The sequence below is a fragment of the Diprion similis genome, chromosome 5, assembly GCF_021155765.1.
Source record: "Diprion similis isolate iyDipSimi1 chromosome 5, iyDipSimi1.1, whole genome shotgun sequence".
NCBI lineage: Eukaryota > Metazoa > Arthropoda > Insecta > Hymenoptera > Diprionidae > Diprion > Diprion similis.
The window spans coordinates 594,033-616,432 of record NC_060109.1 but is presented as its reverse complement, the minus strand read 5'-3'; the positions used below and the strand labels follow the sequence as shown (position 1 = coordinate 616,432).

General features: G+C 42.0%; 1 protein-coding gene across 1 annotated transcript in view; it reads right to left on the bottom strand.

Moving 5' to 3' along the window:
- The window catches only part of LOC124406299 (neuroligin-4, Y-linked), a 207,214-nt gene extending 190,155 nt beyond the window's left edge, over window positions 1–17,059 (bottom strand). The window contains exon 1 of the mRNA XM_046881668.1: window positions 16,335–17,059. Within this exon, the coding sequence (XP_046737624.1) occupies window positions 16,335–16,740 (406 nt within the window). The 5' untranslated portion in view covers window positions 16,741–17,059. The remainder of the gene's footprint in view (window positions 1–16,334) is intronic.
- Window positions 17,060–22,400: the final 5,341 nt, after the last annotated feature.

Below are 22,400 nucleotides of genomic sequence, written 5' to 3'. Positions count from 1 at the left end.
ATCACGCGCAGACGTCACTCCCGGCAAAAGCGTGGTTAAACGTGGGGGTGAAAAGGGGTGGATCCACGACGTTGCTTGACGGGGCTTGAGGGGTGATCCTGACGAGTCGAGGGCTGGTCGAAGGTTTTTCCGGACGAAACGTGGGACATAGAAAGCCGGCGATACACAATCAGCCCTCGTATCATCCCGGGATGAAAAAGAGTGCGCGTCAAGCGTGGGTATAAACTGCGTAAACCAAAATATTGACCTCCGCACCCTCGGGTCCAGATTTCCCCCCCCCTTTTTTCCCGTTTGATCCGCGTCTGAAGCAGCTTAACTGACGAGTCGCGGCTGAAATTTCGCTCGGTAAAAACGCGCCGGTTTACCCCCGAACATTCGGCCACGTGATGTCTCGATTGATCGACGGGGATCCAGGATCCTAGCGGATAGATCTTCTTCCCGCCATCGCATTATCGGAGACAAAAGTAACGGGCGAGTTCCAGGAAACGAAAGGGCGTATTAATCAATCAGCCATTCCTTGCAGCCCGAATTCCGCAATTCCGAGTCGATAGACTCGACGGTATTAATAAACCACTGTAGTGGCTTTAAGTATGTATAGGTTATACGTGTGTGTGCGTGTGTGTGTGTGTTGTGTGATATATATATTCACACACACGTGGGTGCGTACGCCGTTAGGTAGTCAATAAAAATCTACTATTCCGCAAGCCAATTCCGCGAATCATTCTGCGGAGTCGTATTTCACGATTATTCCTCAACCCTGACCAATTCCAATCAAACTCAAGCCCCGCTCTCCATAATTCAGACCTTCCTTACGTGTGTTTGCTTGATTTATCGTGCAGATAATACACGGGGAAAGAAATTTGGGGATGTGGAATTACAGGAATAATTGATACCCTTCTTTCACTTTCTTAATTACGAGTCAAGAATCATTATTAGAGATCGAATTTGATTCGAACGACTTTCATCTCCATCCCTTTTATCGTAGCTGAAGAGGGTACATATCCTAGTACAGAGATCTGGATTTTGGGCGTTTTTTTTTTTTCTAAGCAGAAAAAACATGGAAATTCAAAATAATTATAGGTCTTTAAATACGCCGGTGAGCAAGAAGAAAAAAAAAACCAATTTGTTGTGTTCCAATTCGCCGGAAACAGAAAAACAACAAATTTTCTTGATCAGTAAGAATTTTTCTGTAACCCGTACGAAGAATGAAAAAAAAAAAAAAATAAACAATAAATACAAAAATGGCGACTGTTTGAAGATCCGTGACAAATTTTCTAAACTTTTGAAAATATTACAACAGTTTTTGGCTAAAATATTCTCAAATGATGTAACTATAATAATATGCAAAAAAATGAAAGTAAAATAAAAAAAACGAAAAACGAACCTATTCTTCCAAATTTATAGACCTGGACACCCTCTTAAGAGGCTTTTTGAGACTTATGTGTAGGTCTGACCAGGCGGGATGCTGGACTACAACTGTAACCAGGCTGCAGTTGAAGCCGCTGTGCGATTATATACAGGCTGAATAAGAGGAAAAAGAATTGCAGCGGTCTGCTGCAGCGGTGCACTTAGCGACCGGGAACCTTTCGCCCTCGAAGTTGTGTCCTTTGCTCTTCTCTTAGGTGCACTTGCCCCGAGTCGTTGAACCGGAACTAAGCAGTTTAATCCGAGGGTGAAAAGACGGGTTGAAAGAAGGTCGCTAAAACTGCAGAGTTTCGGGGTTAAAAAAATGTGTAAAAAGTTCGATACCAGTGCGTAAAAACTGGAGATCCGGCTTCTTTGGACAAAAAAAATAAATAAAAAATATAGACGTAAAGTATCGATGGTTTTTGGCAGTTTCTTTTCTTTTTTTTTTTTTTTTTTTGTACTTGATTACTTCTCAACTGGCTGTAGACGACGAAGAGTCTGGGTCTGAATCGCGGGAATAAAGACCTTGAGTTCGATCAATTGAACATTGAAAACCGGGCTTGAAGTTGACGAACGAAATGGATGGCGGGTAACGAGAAGAGATAGAAGGAGACGTAGATACGAGAGGCACCTTCGGCGAACCGTGAATTCCGAGCGAGTTAAACCGGAGGTTCGAAATGGGACAGAAGGGAGTAAGAAAACGGGGATAAAACGAAGAAGGGCTTTAATCCACCCGGTAATGTGCCGAGCAATCTGCGCCCTTCGATCGAGCTGATCTGTCGGATCGAACCGCCGCGCCGCGCTGGTTTAAAGATCGTTCATGACACGTAAGGTCGTGAATTGGGTGAACGGTGGAATGAATATCACGTGAGGGAGGAATAAGATGGAGTGAATGCATGATGCATGAAGAGGGAGAAAGTGCGGGGATGAAATCTCGGTCAATCTGTTATAGCCTTCCATGCCAGGGCTGCCACATAATCGAATATCTGGATCTGAAATCCACCCCCGTTGAAACACTGATCGAATTACCGTCCTGCCGGTTTGACTCGTTAATCGAGTGAGGCTCCCGATCAATTGATTTGAAAATTTGGCACTTTCCCGGGCCTTCGAACGTCTGTTCGTCTCGCGAGGTTGATCAGCATTCAGAAATTGAAAGATGAAAGTTAATCCGAAGCCCCTCTCTTCCTCATTGATCGTCACGGGTTTGAGAAATGAACACAGGGGAGAAGGACGGAGTTGGGCGGAAAAGAATGAAAATCACCGAGAAGAACGAAGGAAAGAATAAAAGAAAGAGAAAGAGGAAAGAAGAAAAAAAAAAAAAAAAAAAAACGCCGCAGGGTACGAGGGCACAAAAGATTTCCGATTTGCTTCAGCAAGCCATTGCGGAGCGCTTTTGTCGCGGCCTTTTTACGGTTATCCACCAGCCGGCCATCAAGCGGAAAAATTTTCGATCTGAATTAATATTTCACGGTTGTAAATCGGATGTAACCGAAATTCGTAAAGCCGCTAATTTCGTATTGCCGAATAGAATCGGCTTGTTTACGGTTTAACGATTAACTGGACTAAGTGGAAAATGTGTTGGGGTAAATTTTTATTCTATGTAAAAGGATACATCGACCGTTTTAAAAGGCTTAAGGGGACGTTTTTCAAGAACTAATAAAATTACCCTCGGGTACTTTGAACTTTGAAACGACCAGGCTTGTTTGCGAAATTGGTTAACTTCGCCAAATCTGACGGACCGTTTTTCTTTCAGGCTTGCAAATAAAGTTGACAACTCCTGACGATGAAATCTGTTTATCAGCGTCTCGTGAAGTTAAAATTTTTAAGAAATCAAATTTTCAAAAATTTTACCCGAGCTTGCAAATATCGAAAGTGTTTAAGTGGTTATTCAATTCTGGAACACAGATATCATTCGAAAACGTTACAGAGACTCTTCAACGTCTCAGGAAAAGCTTAGAGCATCTGAAAACTTGAAGAATATCGTATTTCTTACGCCGATCGCCATACTTTGCAATTTTGCACATTCCACAACTTGCTCTGTTTATGAACGGTGATCAACGATTCTAAAACCTGGAAAACGTTCTTCGCTGAGACTCATATATGTTATAGAACATTGAAAACTAAGAGACAAATATTTTTTCTTTTTTATCTGCGGAAAAACGGTTTAAAGGGGTAAAAACGACCCCCAAAGATGGGCGTCAACGCTTCATGTAAATGTTTTTTTTTTAATGAATAGGAAAACTGCAGCGTTAGCTTCATTCAAATTCATCAAGCACGTCGAGAAATCATCTCGTTGGTTGCTCATCTTTGGGGGTGGTTTTCACCCTTCTAAACCATTTTTTCGCTGATAAATTTAAAAAAAATGCATGTCTCTCAGTTTTCAATTGTCTACAAAATACATGGGTCTTAAACGAAATCAGAAGGAGACACCAAACTGATCAACGATACCAATTCTCTAATAACGTTCTTAAAAATCTCGGTAAAAGCCTGATTGGATTTGGATGAATTAAGAAACTCCCCCCCCCTCCCCACCCCCCCCCCCCCCCCAAAAAAACAAAAAAAAAAAAACAAAACAACGTGCTGGTTAAACTTGCGTTCACCTTTATCAACGTCGATCCAACAGTGTTCCACGTCACTCGACGATTCGAAAACGTGAACAACCCTCTCCAGGGTGGCCGTAATAAGCCAACTCCCCGGCTTCTCAGCCGCCTTCTGAATTAATCATTGGAGAAAGTTCCGATTCTTATCAACCCCAGGCAGGCGTCCCGGGTCCGCCGAAGGGTGGCCGATGTGTCCGGGTACCCGAAAGCCGTCGTAACAGAGGGAAATGGTCGAGACGGTACGCGTTGCGGAAACGAGGTTTCTTTTACTGCTGCACCTTTTAGTGGTGGCTGGACGGGCTTCCCTCTCGGGTCGACCGGTCGAACTTCCCCGAGTAATAACGAGGTTAGGAAGGTACCGAAAAGCGTGCAATATCGGGACTCGGCCATCGGCGGGAAGGCTGTCGTCCAGTCCTAGTCGGTCCACATCCCTCGGGATACGGGCCGCGTCCCCGTGTCCATCATCTTCAAGCGGTTAGCCTCCGCTTGCGGAATTGCTTCCGTTCCGGTTTGCCGTCCCGGGCATTGTCGCTCTAAAGGGACCCGAAACGCCCCGAGCCATTCCGGCTGTACGTGTGGCCCGACGGAATGCGTAATTCGTCATCTGGCAACCGTAGTTTGCGTTTTACTGGCAAGTAGCACCAGCCGTGGCTGCCTCGCCGCAAACTCTGAGACTTCGAAAACGAGCTTCAGACCCAGCGACCAGCACGCCTCGTCCTCTACGGGCCGAAAGGAGATTCGAGTATCGCGATGCTGAGAAAATCCAGCAGCTGTCACACACACCCTGAGGTCATGCCTCACGAGAGGCCTGTTGACGCGCCCAGATTTCGCAGGAGAAAGTCGATGAGCGCCACTCACGCGTGGAAGGTACTCGAGATGTACTTCGGTAATTGTCTTCAGTCTGCGAAGCGTCGATGAACATTGGACGTGTATTTTTATTTTTTTTTATTTTCACATGCCAACCCAGCCGTTTTTATGGAATCAACTTGGTGTAACGGGTGGAATTTTTTTTTTTTTTCTTTCTTTTCTTCTCGACATTCGCTTCTTTTGCCGGTCGTTGAAACACGCTGGTCGGTCTGATTTTTTTTTTTTTTTTTTTTCTCGTTACGTCGAATCGAAGCACACGCGAAGAACTGAAAATAAATTCTTTTTATTTCTTTGTTTGTTTTTGTTTTTTTTTTTTTGTTTTTTTTTTTTTAACGTGGTTTTTCAAAACGGTGAACACTATCGGCGAAATACTTTTCAAGATATTTTTGACACGTTATTCTTCACGCCATTCTTTATCTTGCTATGGAAGAATGTTGGAAATAAGTTCGAAAAGGAAATAAATAAATAAACAGATTGATTAACGTGTTTTAACCATTTAAACAAAAAAATTGCGAATATTGGCTATTTTTCGATCTGTTACACTAAGAAGATCCCTTAACGGGTGAAAACCACCGTCAAATTTACTTCCAACAAACAATGAACATACCCTCTTATAGTGAAGACACTGTGCATAATATCGCGCGTCGATAGCGAACCTTCGATGTTGACTCATTTCAGAAAAGTCTCGAAGAAGTGGAGTATAAAAAAGCAACAAACACATCCGATTATCGAGTATGACAGTCCATGTTAATGGAGGAGGATGCCTGGAGTGTTTCGAATCGATTCTATACTTGGGTCGTTCACTTTTCCAATACACATCTTCCACCCCTTAACAATACTCCAAGAAGTCAATGAGACTCGAATGAGTGGAGAGCTGGGGAGTTTGATAAGTACTTCGTACATAAAGTGCCACCCGAAGAGTCGGAGTTGGTTCGTTTTAATTGCCGGATTTTTTATCTACGTAATATCGCACGTTTATCGCCTCGAAAGAGGGGACGGAGGGGGAGGGAAGGGAGTAAAGCGAAGCGAAGTGAGATATAAGTAAGAGCTCAGGCCAGTAGAAAGGTGTAATTTTTGGTAGTTAAGCATAATTTAAAAAGTTTTTGCCGGATTAAAAGTGGAACTGCAGAACCATAACCGGAGCCGCGTTAGCGTCTTCCTCTTCTTCCAGTTCCAACGCTCGACTTCCCGCAGGCGGTATAAGGTAAGACCGCATTCATTCCGTTTTTCCTGGGGGTGCGTTTTATTTTTTACGCGACACCTTCCGCCCTCCAGACTTGGAGGAATTCTCTTCTTGCCTTCGATTTTTTTTCATACTTTTCTTGGTCTTCGTCTTTGTCTTATTCTTCCTCGTTTTCTTCCACGCTCGAGATTGTCGACAAAAGGGATTTAATAATACAGTTGAATATCGTGCTTAAATTACAATACATGCTCACCGAACCACGCCAGCCGCTGCTAGGATTTCGCAACGAGAGTTTTCCTTTCCGGAGTAAAAAAGAAAGCCGTCGCGTTTCTTTCACTCAGCCTTTTCACTCCTTCACCTCTTCTTTCTACCACCGTGTAAACGCCCGGTGGAAGAAAACTGCTGCCAGTGTTTTAAACACTGTCAAATCTCCAGCACTCCCAAGCTCATTTCCTAAACGACACAAACTCCCGACTCCCGAGTTTTAAGGCGGGACTAAAACTTTTCAATATTCTTACTCACGACTCTACAAGACCTTGCATTCTTATCCATTGTCCTTCTTCGACGCCCGCAAGTTGTTCGTCTTACACTGTCACAGGTCGACCTTTGACCGCTTTAATCGAAACAAGGACAAGAAGATGCACTTACGATAAGCTCAAATTCCCTTGATAGAATCAAGATCAATTGATCCTGCGAGGTCATTCCTGAAATTTTTCAGTAACAGTAGATGCTCTTCGTCGTTGCGAGAAAATGATTCGTCAGTTACTTTTGAGGTGGTGCTAGCATTCTTCTTCAAAGTACTGCCAATACATCGGATATCTAAATTATCTGATTAGCGTGGATTAGATATCGGTTGTCAAGAGACTCCAACGGGGACGAGAATCAGCGGAGAATTGGGAATATCGGAATTCCACGAATGGAGGAATGGAGCGTGAATGATTGATACTTGGTCCGATGGAGGGAGAGAGAGTCGAGTAGTGCTTTCGCCGCTTCTCCCAGGGATCTCGAGGAAAGGATACGACCTGCGGAATTAGAGAGCGTTACCAATCTTGACCACGATAGAGTGGACCCAATATCTCGCCGGCGTTGAACCCACCGGCGAGTTATTATCCATCTCCTCGAAAAGCAGCGGAAAGGGGTAGAAATTCCGGGTTCAATTTAGGTTCCGAAAATGCCCAAGAATATGGCGAATTTATCTCCGGCAAGGGAAGCGGCGGTAAGGATCATATCGGACCCTGAAATTGGAATTTCTGATCGCCGTTCGGGCGATCTTTCGGGTCTGATAAAGAAGCCGAGTTTATTAGGTACCCAGGAGACCCGAGTCTAGGGTGAAGCGCCTCCAGAGTCCCACGATCGAGAATTCGCCTTTAGCCGTAGTCTAATTAATGATAATTACACTAGAGCCTCGGATCTCAAGTGTAAAGATTAACGGAGCCAGAGATGAAAGGGCGGTGAGGGAGAAGGAGGGTTGAGTGCCGTGAGGGTTGGAGGCCTTTGTTTCGCCCTCTCTTCAAAAGAATCGGTAAGTGCCTCCGCCGTCGAAAGACGTTAGGAGGGACTCGCGTCTCAGGACTCGTCTCCAATTAAGGAGGTCCCATCCACCATCCACGTCCCACCCAACTTTCCTCGGCGTCTGGTCACCCGTAACTTGACCCTCGACCGTCAGCCCTTCGCCCTACTAAGCCCATGGTCGGTGGCCTGCCGCCGCCACACTCCTGAGAATTCTCGCACATCCTGCAGGATCACTCGTGCCTTTCATCGTAGTCAGGGAACTCCTGTGGACTGTAATTATCACCTGCAGCGATTCAATTACACCCTCGTGCCAGATCGAGCAGTTTAGAAAAAAGTCGAGAGTCTCTCGTGACTCGGATTTCAGATCCTCTTTATCTCTATGGTAAAATATTATGGTGTTAAAATTAAAAAAAAAAAAAAAATTTCCCGCTGCTCACTGCTACTGAACAATTTTTAGACAGCGTTGGGCTTGGATCAAATGTCGATAGAAGTACAAAATTTTTTTTTTTTTTTTGGTGAATGTCAGAACTACGAATGGTCAGGTCAACTTTTAGGTAAAGTCACGTCGAATTTAATGGTCTAAATCGTAAAGCACCAGGTCAATTTGTCAGTAAAAATAGCAAACAGTGAAGAACAGCGAATCCCAAAAAATCTCGAAACGATTAAAATGAACAATAAAAAATTAGCAAAATGTAAAACAATGTGGCTGAAAAATGTTCAAGAATTACAATCATTCTGAAATATTTTTATGATTCGAATTCCGTCATCCCTGACCTTTGACCCGCACCAAAATCTACACCTGGGTTCAGTGCCACTTGGCTTCGACAATAATCTGGAAGAGTGTAATGAATGTGGGTTGGCACTCGAGGCAGAGGATTGCTGTAAGTTTGGGCACGGATTGTGGAATCGTAAAAACGGTAGGTAGGACAATTCGGAGATAAAACGAGGCCGAGATTCTGGAAAATCCCGTTATTGTTGCTGCGTGCCAAACATTTCGCGGTTTCCAAAAATTCACAGACGTGATACTCGGCCGCTTTTCTCCTTTCTGCTTTGTTACGCTCGCCGCAAGAATTTCAGTGTTTATATATACAACTCGACTTCTTTTTATGTGTAACACACTTGTACTGCATATAATGCAAAACGTACACAGCATGGGGATGAAAAAAAAAAAAAAACATTTAATTTGTATCACGTTCTTCTCTGGAATTCCGGCGAATTCGCAAGGTTAGAAAAAAGAAAAACAACAACAACCGTAACCGTTTCGCAAAATTAGACCCCACAAGCTGTGTACCCTAAACGTAATGAACAAATTTTCACCGTCGTAAGTAAATTGCCTTTTAGTAGGACAAGGTGAGCGGAAGATTAAGCTCGTATTCGTTGTTTTTTTTTTCCACCCACTTTAATCTTGATGAAATACAAATTTTCGACTCGAGTGTAGAAAATTATGTAATGCAGAAGTGGGTGAGAATTTTTTTCAACTTCTATAACAGTGTTTTTTGCCGAATCCATATAAAATTGCCAAACTTCATCAAGAGCTAGCGTTTGAAAATAAAAAGCAAGATGGACAGTCAAATGGGGGAAAAAAAAAGGAAAGAAGAGAGAAATTTCAACGAACAGTACTGAAATAACGAGAAAATATCCCCGACAGGAAAAAAGCTCGCAATGTGTCATATGAGAGGGGGAGGAAGTTTCTCGCTTGATTAAAACAGTAATTTCTGCAGCGTTCGATATTCAACAGTCAATCACACGCGTGATTACCATTCCAAAGTATCGAAGGGGTGGGTTTGGCGCGTAACAGATGTTGGACTTCTGTTCATAGTTGGCAAAAGCAAGAGCAGACGCGCAAAAAAGCTCGCGTAATGCGTGACAATCGGAGGGTTGAACTTTCAGATTTTCCGAACGCGCCAGACTCACCTCGCTCGCTCGTTTGTTATAGTTCGGCGAAAAAGTTTAGTCCGCAGTTTTCATATTTGCATGCAAAACCGTCCGAATAGTGTAAAAATTTCGAACATTTATTTTCGATACTATAATAACAATTTTTTATTGTACATGTATGTCATTTATATTTCAATAGTTTTACTGACTGTGATTCGATGAATTAACAATATATTATATATGTCAGAAAAACAGTGGAGGAAGACAAAAACTAGATGAAAAGGTTTCAAAAAAGTCATTACAAATATCGAATCAACGTTTAAGTAATACGAAATTTAAAATGTTGATTGAGTTGAAATTTTCGACATATTTTTTCACCGTGCTGAAAATAATGAAAAAAAGAAAAGAAAGAAAAAAAAAGCCTTTCAATAAAATCGAACATGATTCACATCATCCGCAAGCTCTTGAGCTTTTCATACCATTAATATCGTCGACGTATCGAAGCTTTCGTTCGTATAACACATAACTGATAAATCATGTTAATCGCGAGTATCGACAATGCGAATAGATTTTAACTTTGACGATAACAAAAATAGTATAAATTCAAATCTGGTATCTGGATATGAATCTTGTTTAAAAGTTTTTCCCCCGCGCAGCGAACCAGCCGGTGACGATTGATGGAGTTTGACGAAGAAAAACCGTGAGAATAAAACGGGGGAGGTTTTGCGATGATATCGCTAGACTTTAAGGATATCGAGCTTTTGCAGGCTGACCGGAAGACGCAACCCGTGTTTTTCCATAATTGTGAAACAATCTCGAACCGGCGATCAGCGGATTTGTAATATAGAGGGTGATAAAATGAAACGGATCCTGAACAACGACCGATTCGAGTGCCAGCTGAGGACTGCACGCAACTGGGCGCAGCTCTGTAATCATTAGACAGGATCGAAACGAAGTTTCGTTTTCACCCCCCACCCCCTACGCCCGTCGCCGCCCTTTTTATCCACGCCCAATATACATATACATAGGTATACATATATAAATAAAATTTTTTTCACTTGTTTTCTTCCTCACTAAAAACCTCATTGTCCCCGGTTGATATTTCAAAGAACTTCCGTCCCTCCCGCACCCCCGTTTTATCGTGTTCCCTGATCGTTATAATAATACCTGCGGCTTCGATCCTGGGTTTTTTTCTACCCTCGATCCTTTTATTTCTCGTTTCTTTCCCCGGGAGAAATACGTCGGTGCGTGTAATCGCCGTCAGCCCCCCCCCCCTACCCCCCCCCCCCCCCCCCCCCCCCCCGCGCCGCACTCCCCACCTTCCTCACACCTCGGCAAAGTCACCGAACGCGGTGAAACAGCGAGAAAATTTGCACGCAGAATCCAACCTCGAGTTTCCGTACGTGATACGAGTCTTCTTCGTTTCCCAATTCTGTTTCTTTGAATTCGCTACGTTTTTTCTTGCCTGCCTACCGCGTTATACTCAAATCCAAAGAATGAAGTCAGATTGCGGCAAAAACGGTGTCTTTTTTTTCCCATTCGCAATTATATGTATATTTTTTTTTTCCCCCCTACAACGCTTGCGAATGATGAAGAAAAAGGTAGGAGGGATGAAAATATTGAGAATATTTTCAAAATTTCGAACGAAGACCAATTCAGTCGTTTTCGTATCAAAAATATCGCGGATGATAAGGAAGTTCAGCTTCGACGGTTTAAAATCCTACCTGTTGTTTTTTTTTTTATCTTAGAAAATGAAAACACTTAAGAGTAATTTGAGTTTGGGGACTTTATTAAGTGTATTCGGTCAATTTTTATCCGATCAGCTTGAAATTTTGACACAATCCTTTTCAGAGATCCTTCGGCTAGATTTTTTAATTTCGATGCTAAAATTTTCTTATAAAAATTTTCTTAACGAAACATGGAATTTTTCGTTCACAATCGAGATCGAACTCGAAAAGGTGTTTTTAATTAAAAAAAAATCTTCTATCCGTTCAAATTTGGACAATAATGTCAGGAGATGCATCACCGCAAAAATCTTCGAATTCGGAGTCATTCCCTACTTCTGTGAACCATGCCGCCATTTTGTTATTAATATCAATAAAAAAAAATCTAAAAATTTCTTGAAACTATGAATAAAAAAACCCTCAAACTCAAATGGCTCTATGTGTTTTTATTTTCTGAAGAGAAAAAAAAAAAAAAAAAAATCCTAAGAACAGGAAGGATGTCAGCGCGTCCTGCAAGCTGTATCCCCTCCCTGCCCTTTAAAACCGCGATGACAGTATAACCGTGGCGATTAAATTGATTGTAATGCCAGGATCGACGATGATCCCAAGATGATTGAGGAAAATGAGTAGGGAAAATCCCGTCTAGGAGCGATCAAGCGTTGACAAGGAGCGTTGCGAAGCCAGAACCAAGAGACAAAGATGGCGATAACGGAAGTGTGTAAGTTTAACGTGTGACGTGCGTGAGGTTCTTGAAACGGATGATCGAAGCACGAATGACGGCCTCGGGAATATTCATGCAGCTTTGAGTGGTGCGTGATTCACTCGAGGGTTGAGAAGGGGTTGCAGGACTATCGGTGATAAGTGCCAGCCTAGGAGACATTCAGAGGCCTGATTCGAGGGCTCGGGGGTCCTGGAGGGACGGCAGCCGCCACGGTTATTTCCGAGGACTTAGTTCGGACCAGAAAGCAAATTGTTCGGGTTACAAGGACGGTTCACGCTTCGGTTCGACCGAGTCTCGAGCCTTCGAGGAGTATCACACCCGAGGCGAAGGTGTCGTTCAGGTAGAGGCGATAAAGGATCACGATCTAGGAAGAAACGAGGATCTCAAGGAAACTGAACAACTCCTCGGATTTCGAATTGGAGGATTTTTTCTCTCACAAAGAAGGTATCTCAGATACATCTTTTGTAACGTGTTATAGTAGACTGAAAACTCAGCTACGAGTTGTTTCTTTCTTTCTTTCTTTTTTTTTTTTTTTTCTATTTCTTTATATGCCATCAAACAGTTTAAAGGGAGTGAAAACCACCATCCGAAGCGAGACGCGTCAAGGTACGATTTTTGGCGGTTTTTTTCACTTTTTTTTTTTAATTCAGAAAATGATATTTTTCATTTTTTGTCATAAGGAACTTTTAGATTGTTAGATTGGTTACAAGATGTTACGTTCTTGTGGGTGAAACTGCAAAACCACCCCTTGACATGCCTTACTTGAGAGGGTGGTTTCACCCCTTTTAAGTGGTTAATCGCAGATAAAGAAAAAAAAAAAATTGGTAACAAAAAAAAAAAAAATACGTGTCGCTTGGTTTTTAGTCTGCTGTGAAAAAATTAAATAACATTAAATTCAATTGACTTGAATCAAAACTTACAAAATCGACGATTAAACGTATGAATCTGGTGATTCGATGATTGCTCTGTATGCGTGTTGTGACAGACGGAATCTGTAGCAAAATGTTTTTTAAGAAAATATTCTGCAGAACATATTCTGTCGAAAATTTTCTCTGCAATATTGACTTCTGTAGAATCGAATCGTATTGATTTTAGACAACATAATCCTAAGGGGAAGGAATAAGAATTTTTTCTAAGAACTCATCGTCACATTGAAGTCATCAATTTCAATCTTATCAAATTAAGCTTTCTTTTCTCAATATTCAACCACCGATTATTCAACAGTCAAAATCGCCAAAATTGTCATCGAAATTTATCGAATATATATATATATATATATATATATATATATATATATATATATTCTCTAAATCTCTACTCTTCAGCATAAAAATGTTCGTGTGGGAAATTACTGTTTTTGAAAACAACGGAAAAGTCTTTCGCACCACTTGATCGTTCGCCTCGATTCTACCCCCCACCCCCGTGAAGATCGTGGCTAAATTTTCCCGCCAGTGTCACGTGACCTCTTTTCCACGTCCCAGCGGTCTCTCCTTATTCGATCTTCCAACGGTAGTCGGCTCCTCGACTTGGGTTACGTGAATCTTAATTAACGCCGATGAGGAGCTCGAGGAACGGTGAGCGAGTGGCGCGATATCGAGTCGTAGCGTGGATAAATATCGTGTGCAAATACCGAATGGGGCCAGTGGCAGGCGGGAACTGCTGCTGGGTTATAAGATTTTATTAATGAGACGGAAGGGCAAACCCTTAATTTACAGGCGCGCCTGAGCGACTCGGTTAGGCGTCGAGGTCCCTGCGGGAGAGAGAAAACAGGGAAATGGCTGGGAAATATCGCTCCTGATTCTCTTTTTATACTCGCAAAATCTTTAGTCTTTCCTTCGTGTTCGGAGAATTTTCTTAACGATATTGAGTAATTATTTTCATCAACGCGTCAAACGTCTTGGACGAGACATTATATAAGGGATGAAATTTTATAAAATTCACTTATTGCAATTAACAACCTCCCGGAATTTTTCAAAATCGTTGAACGTTGATTTGCAAGCTTTGCAGCTTTGCAAAATGAAAGTAAAAAACATGTTGTAAAAATTTCTAATACATTTCTCTGAAAATTATCAAACTTACGGGGGTGGATATCGGGATATGAATTTCGAGTGTAAGCGATCGGTTGGCGGTTTCGAGAGAGAGAGAGAGAGAGAGAGAGAGAGAGAGAATCGAGTGGCGGAAGTGCGTCAGACCGTGTCTGGAAGCTGATGTCGAACATTTGAGTGATCTTCCCGTCTCCGAAGATCAAAGTCCTCAAGGAATTTCCCGTCGACGTTGTGCACCCGACGTGGAGATCCGTCGAACTCAGTACAGTATATTGGTAGACTTTGTAATATAACAGGGCAGGAATCCTTCAGGGGTGGGGTAATTTCGGTGATCAAGGATGCGCGGGTTTCACGAGCTGGAAATTGATACACAGCCGCTCCTACACGTGGTTCAGAAATTCGGGCAATATTATCGGGCGTGAAGCAATTATTATCACATTATTAATAATAATCAGGGTTATATACGCACGTCGTTATAATATAACGCGATCCCTCCGTAATTGGATACCTGGCTGCTATGCGTTGTTAATTTATAAACGATTCGTTCGAGATATTGCCGGCAAAAATTTGAGCGAGAAAAAAATATTTCTATATAATTTCTGTGTTTAGGGTTGGTAGTTTTCGTTATTAAGAAGAAGAAGAAAAAACAAAAAAAAAAAACAAAAAAAAACTAACTAATAATTGAAGGAAAAGCTTGAATACTAAAACGAATAATCATTCGTTCAAGAAGGACGATATTTCTCGATTATATGCGACGCGTCCAAGAAGGATATAATTTCTGATTCTGGTTTCTGCGGGCTGCAACGAGGCTGGCTGGGCGGGGATTAGATCGTTGAAGGAGAGTAAATGCATTCCCGAGCTCGAGTTAGGAAATTTATAGAAGAGCGGACACCTGGCTATAAAATAACACTTCCTATTCAAATCGGCAAATTAACGGTCTCTCCTTGAGATAGGTATATAGATATTCTTTGTTCACCGACGTTCCTCCACTCGCGACGCGAGACGAATTATGGTCTTTCGCCGAAAGGACACGCCGAGAAATTATCGTCTCGAAATTAGTCATCCCTCAACCCCTCCTTTATTTTCTACCTTATTATTATTATTCAAATTATTATTATTTTCTTTTCTTTTGTACAATTTTTTAAACATACCATTACTTTATCGATTTCCACATTATCAGTGTGAAACTTACTTGATTAACAAGGTTACGAGACCGAGGTCCAAAGTGAGGAAGTGAAATTGATCAAATTTCATTTTGCATGGATAAAAGAATCCATCGTGGATAGAAATGAAAAAAAGCATTTGAAAAAGGCATTCAATTTTCTATTTTTTTTTTTTTTGTATTGTCTCCAAGGCGCAAAGAGTCTCGAGATAATTTCTTGCTAAAATTACGACAATCGTAACCTGCATAATCAGCATCAGCATTTGGGTATAAAAATTGCGTGGAAATTCACGGGTTGATTCTACTTCGGCATATTTTTATCCCAGGGACTCGGTAACAGGGTAAAAAATTCCGAGATAGATGTTTCAAGGAGCCACGGGTAAAGAAGGAGAAGCAGAAGAAGAATCGCGGAGTGGTGGTAGAAAAAAAAAGGAAAAGAAAAGAAAGCAAAAAAAGGGAGACCGAAGAAGAAAGAGGAACGGAAACGACAGGGTTCGAGGTATAGTCAGTAGAGACACTCTTCTTCAGCCTTCCGGAGATCCTGGCTGTAACCCCATTACAGGCTCACTTCAACCTTGATCATATTTTTTTATTCCAAAAGCTACGTGAGTATATATTGTACGTCAATCAATTCCACTCGATGCTTATACACGTATTCGATACATACTAATAAAAAATTCTCATACAGTCTATGAGTTTCTTTAAAATTTTTAAACGATTGGAGTAGAAAGTAAATGCGACTTACTTCAGAATCAGCACAAGTCAAACGACGAGTATCTTTTTTTTTTTTTTGCTTTTCAAAGACACAATTTCTCAAACTTGTCGTCGACGCGTGATATACTTTATGGTTCGAATTTTTCGCCACCTCAACATCGAGAAAGGCAAACTCGAAAGCTTAGCTTCAACTTTAATCCGCACCGTAAGTAAAGAATTTAATCCTCTTCACCTCAAATCCATCTTTCGAATTTGGCAAAAGCTATACGATCAATCTTCTCGGTAAATTCTAAGCTTTTCCTACGTAAGTTTTACTGCTCAAAAGGTCGTTGAAGCATGACTTGATTCTTTCTTTGTTCGTTGAGTTTCCAATGCAAATATCACCAGTCATGGTCTGAATTTTTCCAAATAAATAAATGATCAACTTAGATTTCCAAAATTTCTTTTCACACTGCGAGAAGAATTCGGGGAAGAAGATAAATCAAGAAACCGACTTCGATTTCAAATTTCAAAAACGAACTCACCTTGGACCGGTGCGTAAATGTTGAGGTAAAGGCAGTCCTCGCTCTGGTTTTTTAGGTAGGGAAGAAGCCGCTTGAGATACTCGAGGCGTCCCCTGGGAATTTTTTCGGATAAAACCGGTAGCTTCTGGGGACAAACGGGTCCAAATTTGTCGGCAATCTTAACGCCTTGCCAAAGCGCCCCGCTGACCGGAGGCATGAAGCGGAGGGATCCGATGGGTGGTGAGGCGTAAGGAACACCCCTGAAGACCTCGACGCTTTCGAGGTATCGTTCGAGGTTGACGATGACGCCGGAAAGCTCGCCGTACTTTGTCCTTACGATGCGTGAGCTCAATTCGGCATTCGAGGTGACAATCATCGCGTAGACGATCCCGAAGAGGAAGCTGCATCGGCGGCAGTTCCTCGTCATATTGCCGCGGTTAAACCGGTTCAAAAAATCGTCAACGAAAACAACCGGAAGCCGCCCCCCGCGACATGCCGCCGGGTGCGAGCTTGAGCTTGATCTGTGAGCTTTTTCCCTGAGTTCCTCAATTTGGCGTCATCAAGTCAACGATTTCGACGGCCGATAGTGCCGAGAGACCGGATACCGATTCAGCCTTGAATCCGCGGGTGAATTCGACGGCCAGGAAAAGCCCAGCGTCGCGACGTCCAAGTTCGGCTGCCGCATTCCCGCCGTCTTAATTCTCGGCTTGATTTCTCCCCGTTTAGCCCTTTCCAATCGACGTCTATCGGCGGTTATTCTCACCTAGAAGGTGCAGTTTCAACGAATCCACCACCTCCACTATCACGGTGAAACGCATTTCTCACGAATCTGTCACAGGAATACTATCTCGTTTTTTATCGCGTGCTTCAGGTTACGGTAAACGTAGAAAGCCCCAGCCTTCAGGATCTTGAAGAAGAGACCGACCCTTGGACACCCGCTGCTGGATCTTTTTCTTATTCTTTCACGCTGCATTCTCTCGGAGCGGGTCAGTCATCGTTTGATCGAAAATGATTGACTACTTGGCGCTGATCTGATTCGCCTCCGACGGAAGGATTCTGCCCCCCAAGTTTCAGAGTCTTGATATCGTCTTCTTCTTCTTCTTTTGATACTCCTTCTTTTTCAAGCGCGAAAATAGTAAACTGCAGGCTTGTTATAACCGTCTGAGAAAGTCCACGCGTGACAAGCCTGACAACACGCTGCCAACTTGATTCAAGTCTAAGTCTCGGTTGCCGACGAGCCGTAACTTCGACTCTTAAAAAATTTCACCGATATCTTAAGATCCAATTTTCTCTGCTCAGAATATCACTTAGTCGGTCTTCATTGAAAATTACACTTCGAGAAGAAAATTATGCGTTGTTGAAAAAGGACAAAGTAAATTCTCCTCTTAAAAAAACAAGAATAGAAAAGAAAAAAAAGAGGATAGCGATAAATTCTTCACCTTTTCGCCTAAAAGCCGTGCGTTAATCCGTGCAAGAGCCAAAAAAAAAAATCACTCGATGTCACACTGCGATGTAATTGTTCCATATAAATATATTAAATATGAGTATAATTATAATTTATATCGTCACACTCCGACGCTTTGGTAATCCTTGATGAATATTTTTCCTCGCCAGAATAGATTATTTCACACCGAGAAAAAACGTTCGAAAAACGGTATAAATTTTATTCTAGGTTAGAATCAACGTAAAAACTGAGAAGTTGTGTCACGAGTTTGATTATCCTTGTAACGCGTATCGTTTAGCTACTGTAGCAAAATCAGTACCAAGTGTTTTTTGATTTTTCTTATTTCGCCACCGAAGGAGAAATGAAAATAAAAAAAAAATTACCAAATCAAGAGTAGAGAGAAAAGAAATCAGTCACGGTAATCACACAATCAACGTTATCTTCTTCGCTGCCACTTTTCTTTTCCTGTTATAATTTCTTTTTTTTTCTTCCTTTTTTTTTATTTTCTTTTTTTTATCTTTTCAATTGTTGTATCTGTGGTTCAAACACTATGCGACGAATTGGCCGAAACGCAACGAGCACTGAACAAAAATTATAACACGCACAAAATATCGCCAATCGGATGCGGCACCACGTGCTTCGACGAGTATAAGGTATTATTATCACGGACGACACTCTCGATCAGTTGTAACATCCGAATCTGAAAGCGATGATTGGCGCCGAGCGTTGTTGTTGTACAGTGATTGAAAACGAAGGATCGTCGAAAGATTTTTGAATAAAAGTATGTATATAATCGTTAAACGAAAGCCGAAGAAAGCTCGAACGAGGAAACGAGCCACGAATTATAAAGAGAACGATCGTACTGAGGGAGAAAAAGTAAAGAAGAATAAAAAAAAAACACAACAACAACAACAACAACAACAACAGTTTCATTCACCGTACGTTTTATGAAATAGAAAGGAACGCAACCGATCGCCGAAATCGCGGAACGAGGAGAGAGAGTTCGTCGGTAGAGAAACTCGGGGGAGAAATCGCGATGGAAACTCGATGGACACGAGATTACAGCCCTGAACCGCTCGCTCCGGGTTCGACGTTGCTGTTCGTTCGACCCCCGACAAACTGGCGTCAGGCAAAAGCTTTCCTCTCAGCTGCGCCGGCGCCGCGCAAGCCTCGCTGAAGGGTGGAAGTTCGGTACGGTCGATACGTCAGGGGCAGAGGGTGAGATGAGGGGGCTAAAATTACAGGGTAGAAACTTGGTTCGAGTCTGGGATTGGAAATGCGAAACGTAGATGCCGATTTTTTAACCCTGCGGCTCCTTCTTTCCTCCCTCCGCCCCCTTTTCACCCTTTCGTGCATTCGTTTTTGCGTCGTTATCACTCATCTCTGTCTCATCTCGTTTCTTGTCTGATTCTTCTAAAATATCATCGGGGTTTCTTAGTGTTGTTTCGATACCACGTTTATTATTATTTTTTTTTTCTTTGAAAGTGTTTGCGCGAGAGGTGCAGAGAACGAGTGTTCATTTTATTAATTTATTTTACTTCTGTTTTAACTTAGTGTCAAAAGATTGGTAGAAGAGAAAAAAAAAAAAAAAAAACGACGAAAATGTTGACAACGATCAAGAACAATGTGTTAATTGACAATGAATGGTCATTCAGCCAATTTCGAACATGATCCTACTCGAGGAATAAACCTGCAGACTATTCGTCACCGCGTCACATTTTAATCCATATTTTTAGCTTCCATCGTAGTTCCGCCCGATAAGTGACAAGCAAATACGATTACGAATGTGAATGTATTCGACATAGTTGAGTCGAAAGAGAAGGGAAACACGAGCAAGGGGTTTGATGATAGGAAAGAAAGGGTGGAGGATCGGCGGGAAATACAGAAAGTTGTAAAGTGCGTGTGTGTATGACTGTATATATATATATACATATATATGTATATACCTATAAGACGTCGTAAACCAAGGAGGATCTGCAGGATTCGCGGGTAGGTAGGTAGGTAGGTAGGTAGGTAGATAGGTAGGTACCTACCTACCTACTGTTTTACTTTTTTTCGCTTTCCACCGTGTTTCATCCCCCACCCCCATCCCTCCTTTTTTTCTCGTTTCTTTTCCTTCTCTCTTATATCCTCGAGAAATATTTCATCCCCGAGTCGTAGTTCTCAGCATGGTATAAGGTATAGTGCAGGGGGTGTGAAGGGAGGGGGTATAAGCATGGTGTCTGAGGGGTAGAGTAAAATGTCGGAGGTATCGGGGGTGTGTGTGGGTGGGTCACGGGTGGTATAGTTATAATAATACACGTGCAGAAGCGCGTGCATAAACAACGTTGACATTCTCTTGACGAAGAAGGATACCCACCCCCCACTCCATCCCTTCCTCCCTTCCTCCATCCCCCACGGGCGTGATTTACGACGAGCAATACCAGAGAATGATTCCAGCTCGGAATATTCCATCAGGTACAAAAGTAGGTGTATACCCATACGAACATCTGTATAGCACATATATCCATGTAATACAGTACGTGCCTAGAGACATACGCTTGGTGTATTGATGTAGCCGTATTATGTACACACCGTCTGGAGGTACGGGGGTGATTTTTTTTAGCACAGGGTGAAAATTGTCGGGCATTGCAAAAGGACTTGCAGGACTCGCATCACCTTATCGCCAGATTCCACTTGGCGCTAACCCGTCATCGTCTCTTACTAACCGTCTCTTGACATTGTGAGTTTCGGTTTTCGTATGTCTTTCTCCCTCTTTTTCTATCTTTCTCTCTCTCTCTCTCTCTCTCTCTCTGTTACCCTTCGCTGCCGAGTTGTAACTCAGATGCCAGACGCCGTTAAATATTTACCTCCATTTTCCCCGAAAACCCCGTAACGTCACCCCCTCACCGCCTCGATTGCTTGTAATGTCTATGTGTATGTGTGTGTACGACATGTATATACATTAGGGTGGCGCAAAAAAAAACGAACTGTTTTTTTTTTTTGAGCCCCGTGTGACAAAATGTTAGTTCTTGATGTTTTAAGAGCCCACTCCAAAGAACAGTTAAAAAAAAAAATTTCCAGAGGTCACTCCACATTTTTTAAAAGGTCAGAAATCGTCAAAAATCGATTTTTTTTTTTTTTAATTTTCTTTCTCGTTACGGTATAATTTTATAGAGAAAAAAAAAACAAGTTTCCGAAAGTTTCAGTTCAAAATTTGAATTTTGAAAGGTCGCTGATAATTTTTTTTCAATTTTTTAGTGCATTTCTTTAGATTTTTTTCGAACGACGTTTTAATATTCATATTATAATTTCATAAATTTTTTTTCTTTCATTTAGTAAGAAAGAATCGATAACAATACACCACGACGTGAATTAAAAATCAAACAAAATACTGAAAATACAATTTTTTTAATTAAATTTTTTGGCGATTTTTGACATTCGAAAAAATTTGGAGCGACCTCTTAAAAATTTTTTTTTGAGCTGTCCTTTGGAGTGGGCTCTTAAAACATCAAAAACTAACATTTTTTCACACGAGATTAGAAAAAAAATAAACAGTTGGTTGTTTGCGCCACCCTAATATACATGTTCCGCAAGGTCAGGGTCAAACATGGACGACCCATTTCCAACAATTTTTTCAGTCTTTTGATTTACTTAGTTAACCACTAAAAATTTTAGACAGGTTCCTGAATGGTGGGATTTTTAAAAATTCTTCTTCAAGTATATACCAGGCAAAAATGCATGAAAGACGTTTACGAAGTACAAGATGTCTTACAACTTTGTAACTCTGTATCCTCGATTCGTTCGAATTACAAGCTCATATGCGGTTGAAAAGCCGAAAACCTTTTTTCAAAAAACGACTGAACATCGCCGAATAGTTTGGGCGGAACTGCGTTACCCAAGAAGTTTCAGAGTCGTCTAGCACAGCTTTTTACAAGTTTTTCATGAAGGAAAATCTGATAAACCAGTACCTGTAATTCTCACACGCCAACTGCGTAGACTTAATGTGACCTTTTTGTCGCGTTGCATGCATCGCGAAACGCGGTCGGATGTGAGCCTTTCGCTGTTTTCTTTCGCGTCAATTTTTCATTTTGTCGCCTTGTTGTATCTCGGCATCCGGGTCGTTGAACGACTGGCACGCGCGAAGTGAATCGGCGAGCGGTTTTATCTTGTCGAGAGGCTGATATCCGGTTCAGAAATGTCCAGCAAGCGGATAAACGCGGTTTCCGGACCGATCGAAGAAGCTCAAATCGTCTCGCCGACAGCGGCGTAAACAACAGCCAATCCGTCTCTTTGATCGAGCTTTTTAACGGCATGGAGAAAGAGGGGGAGAATCGGAGGGTGATTTTGTAGGGGGATGGAGAAAGTACCTCGCGTTCGCGATACAAGTCTGGATAGTAAAAGTTAATTGTGAATGAAGAATGGGGGCGCGATACCGTCACGAACAAAGGATTTCATTGTCGCACAAACGACCGGGCATAAAACTAAATTTTGGCTCAACACGATCGCGCTTATCCACCCTGGGATTCACGTTTCGCACCCTCGATTCGTGTCAGCTGCACTCCCTGTAACCAACTCCCGTTTATGCCCATATTTCGCGAATACCAAAGCCTGCAGGTATTCGAGTCCGCGGATTATACCCAAGAGCAAAAAAATTCATTTTA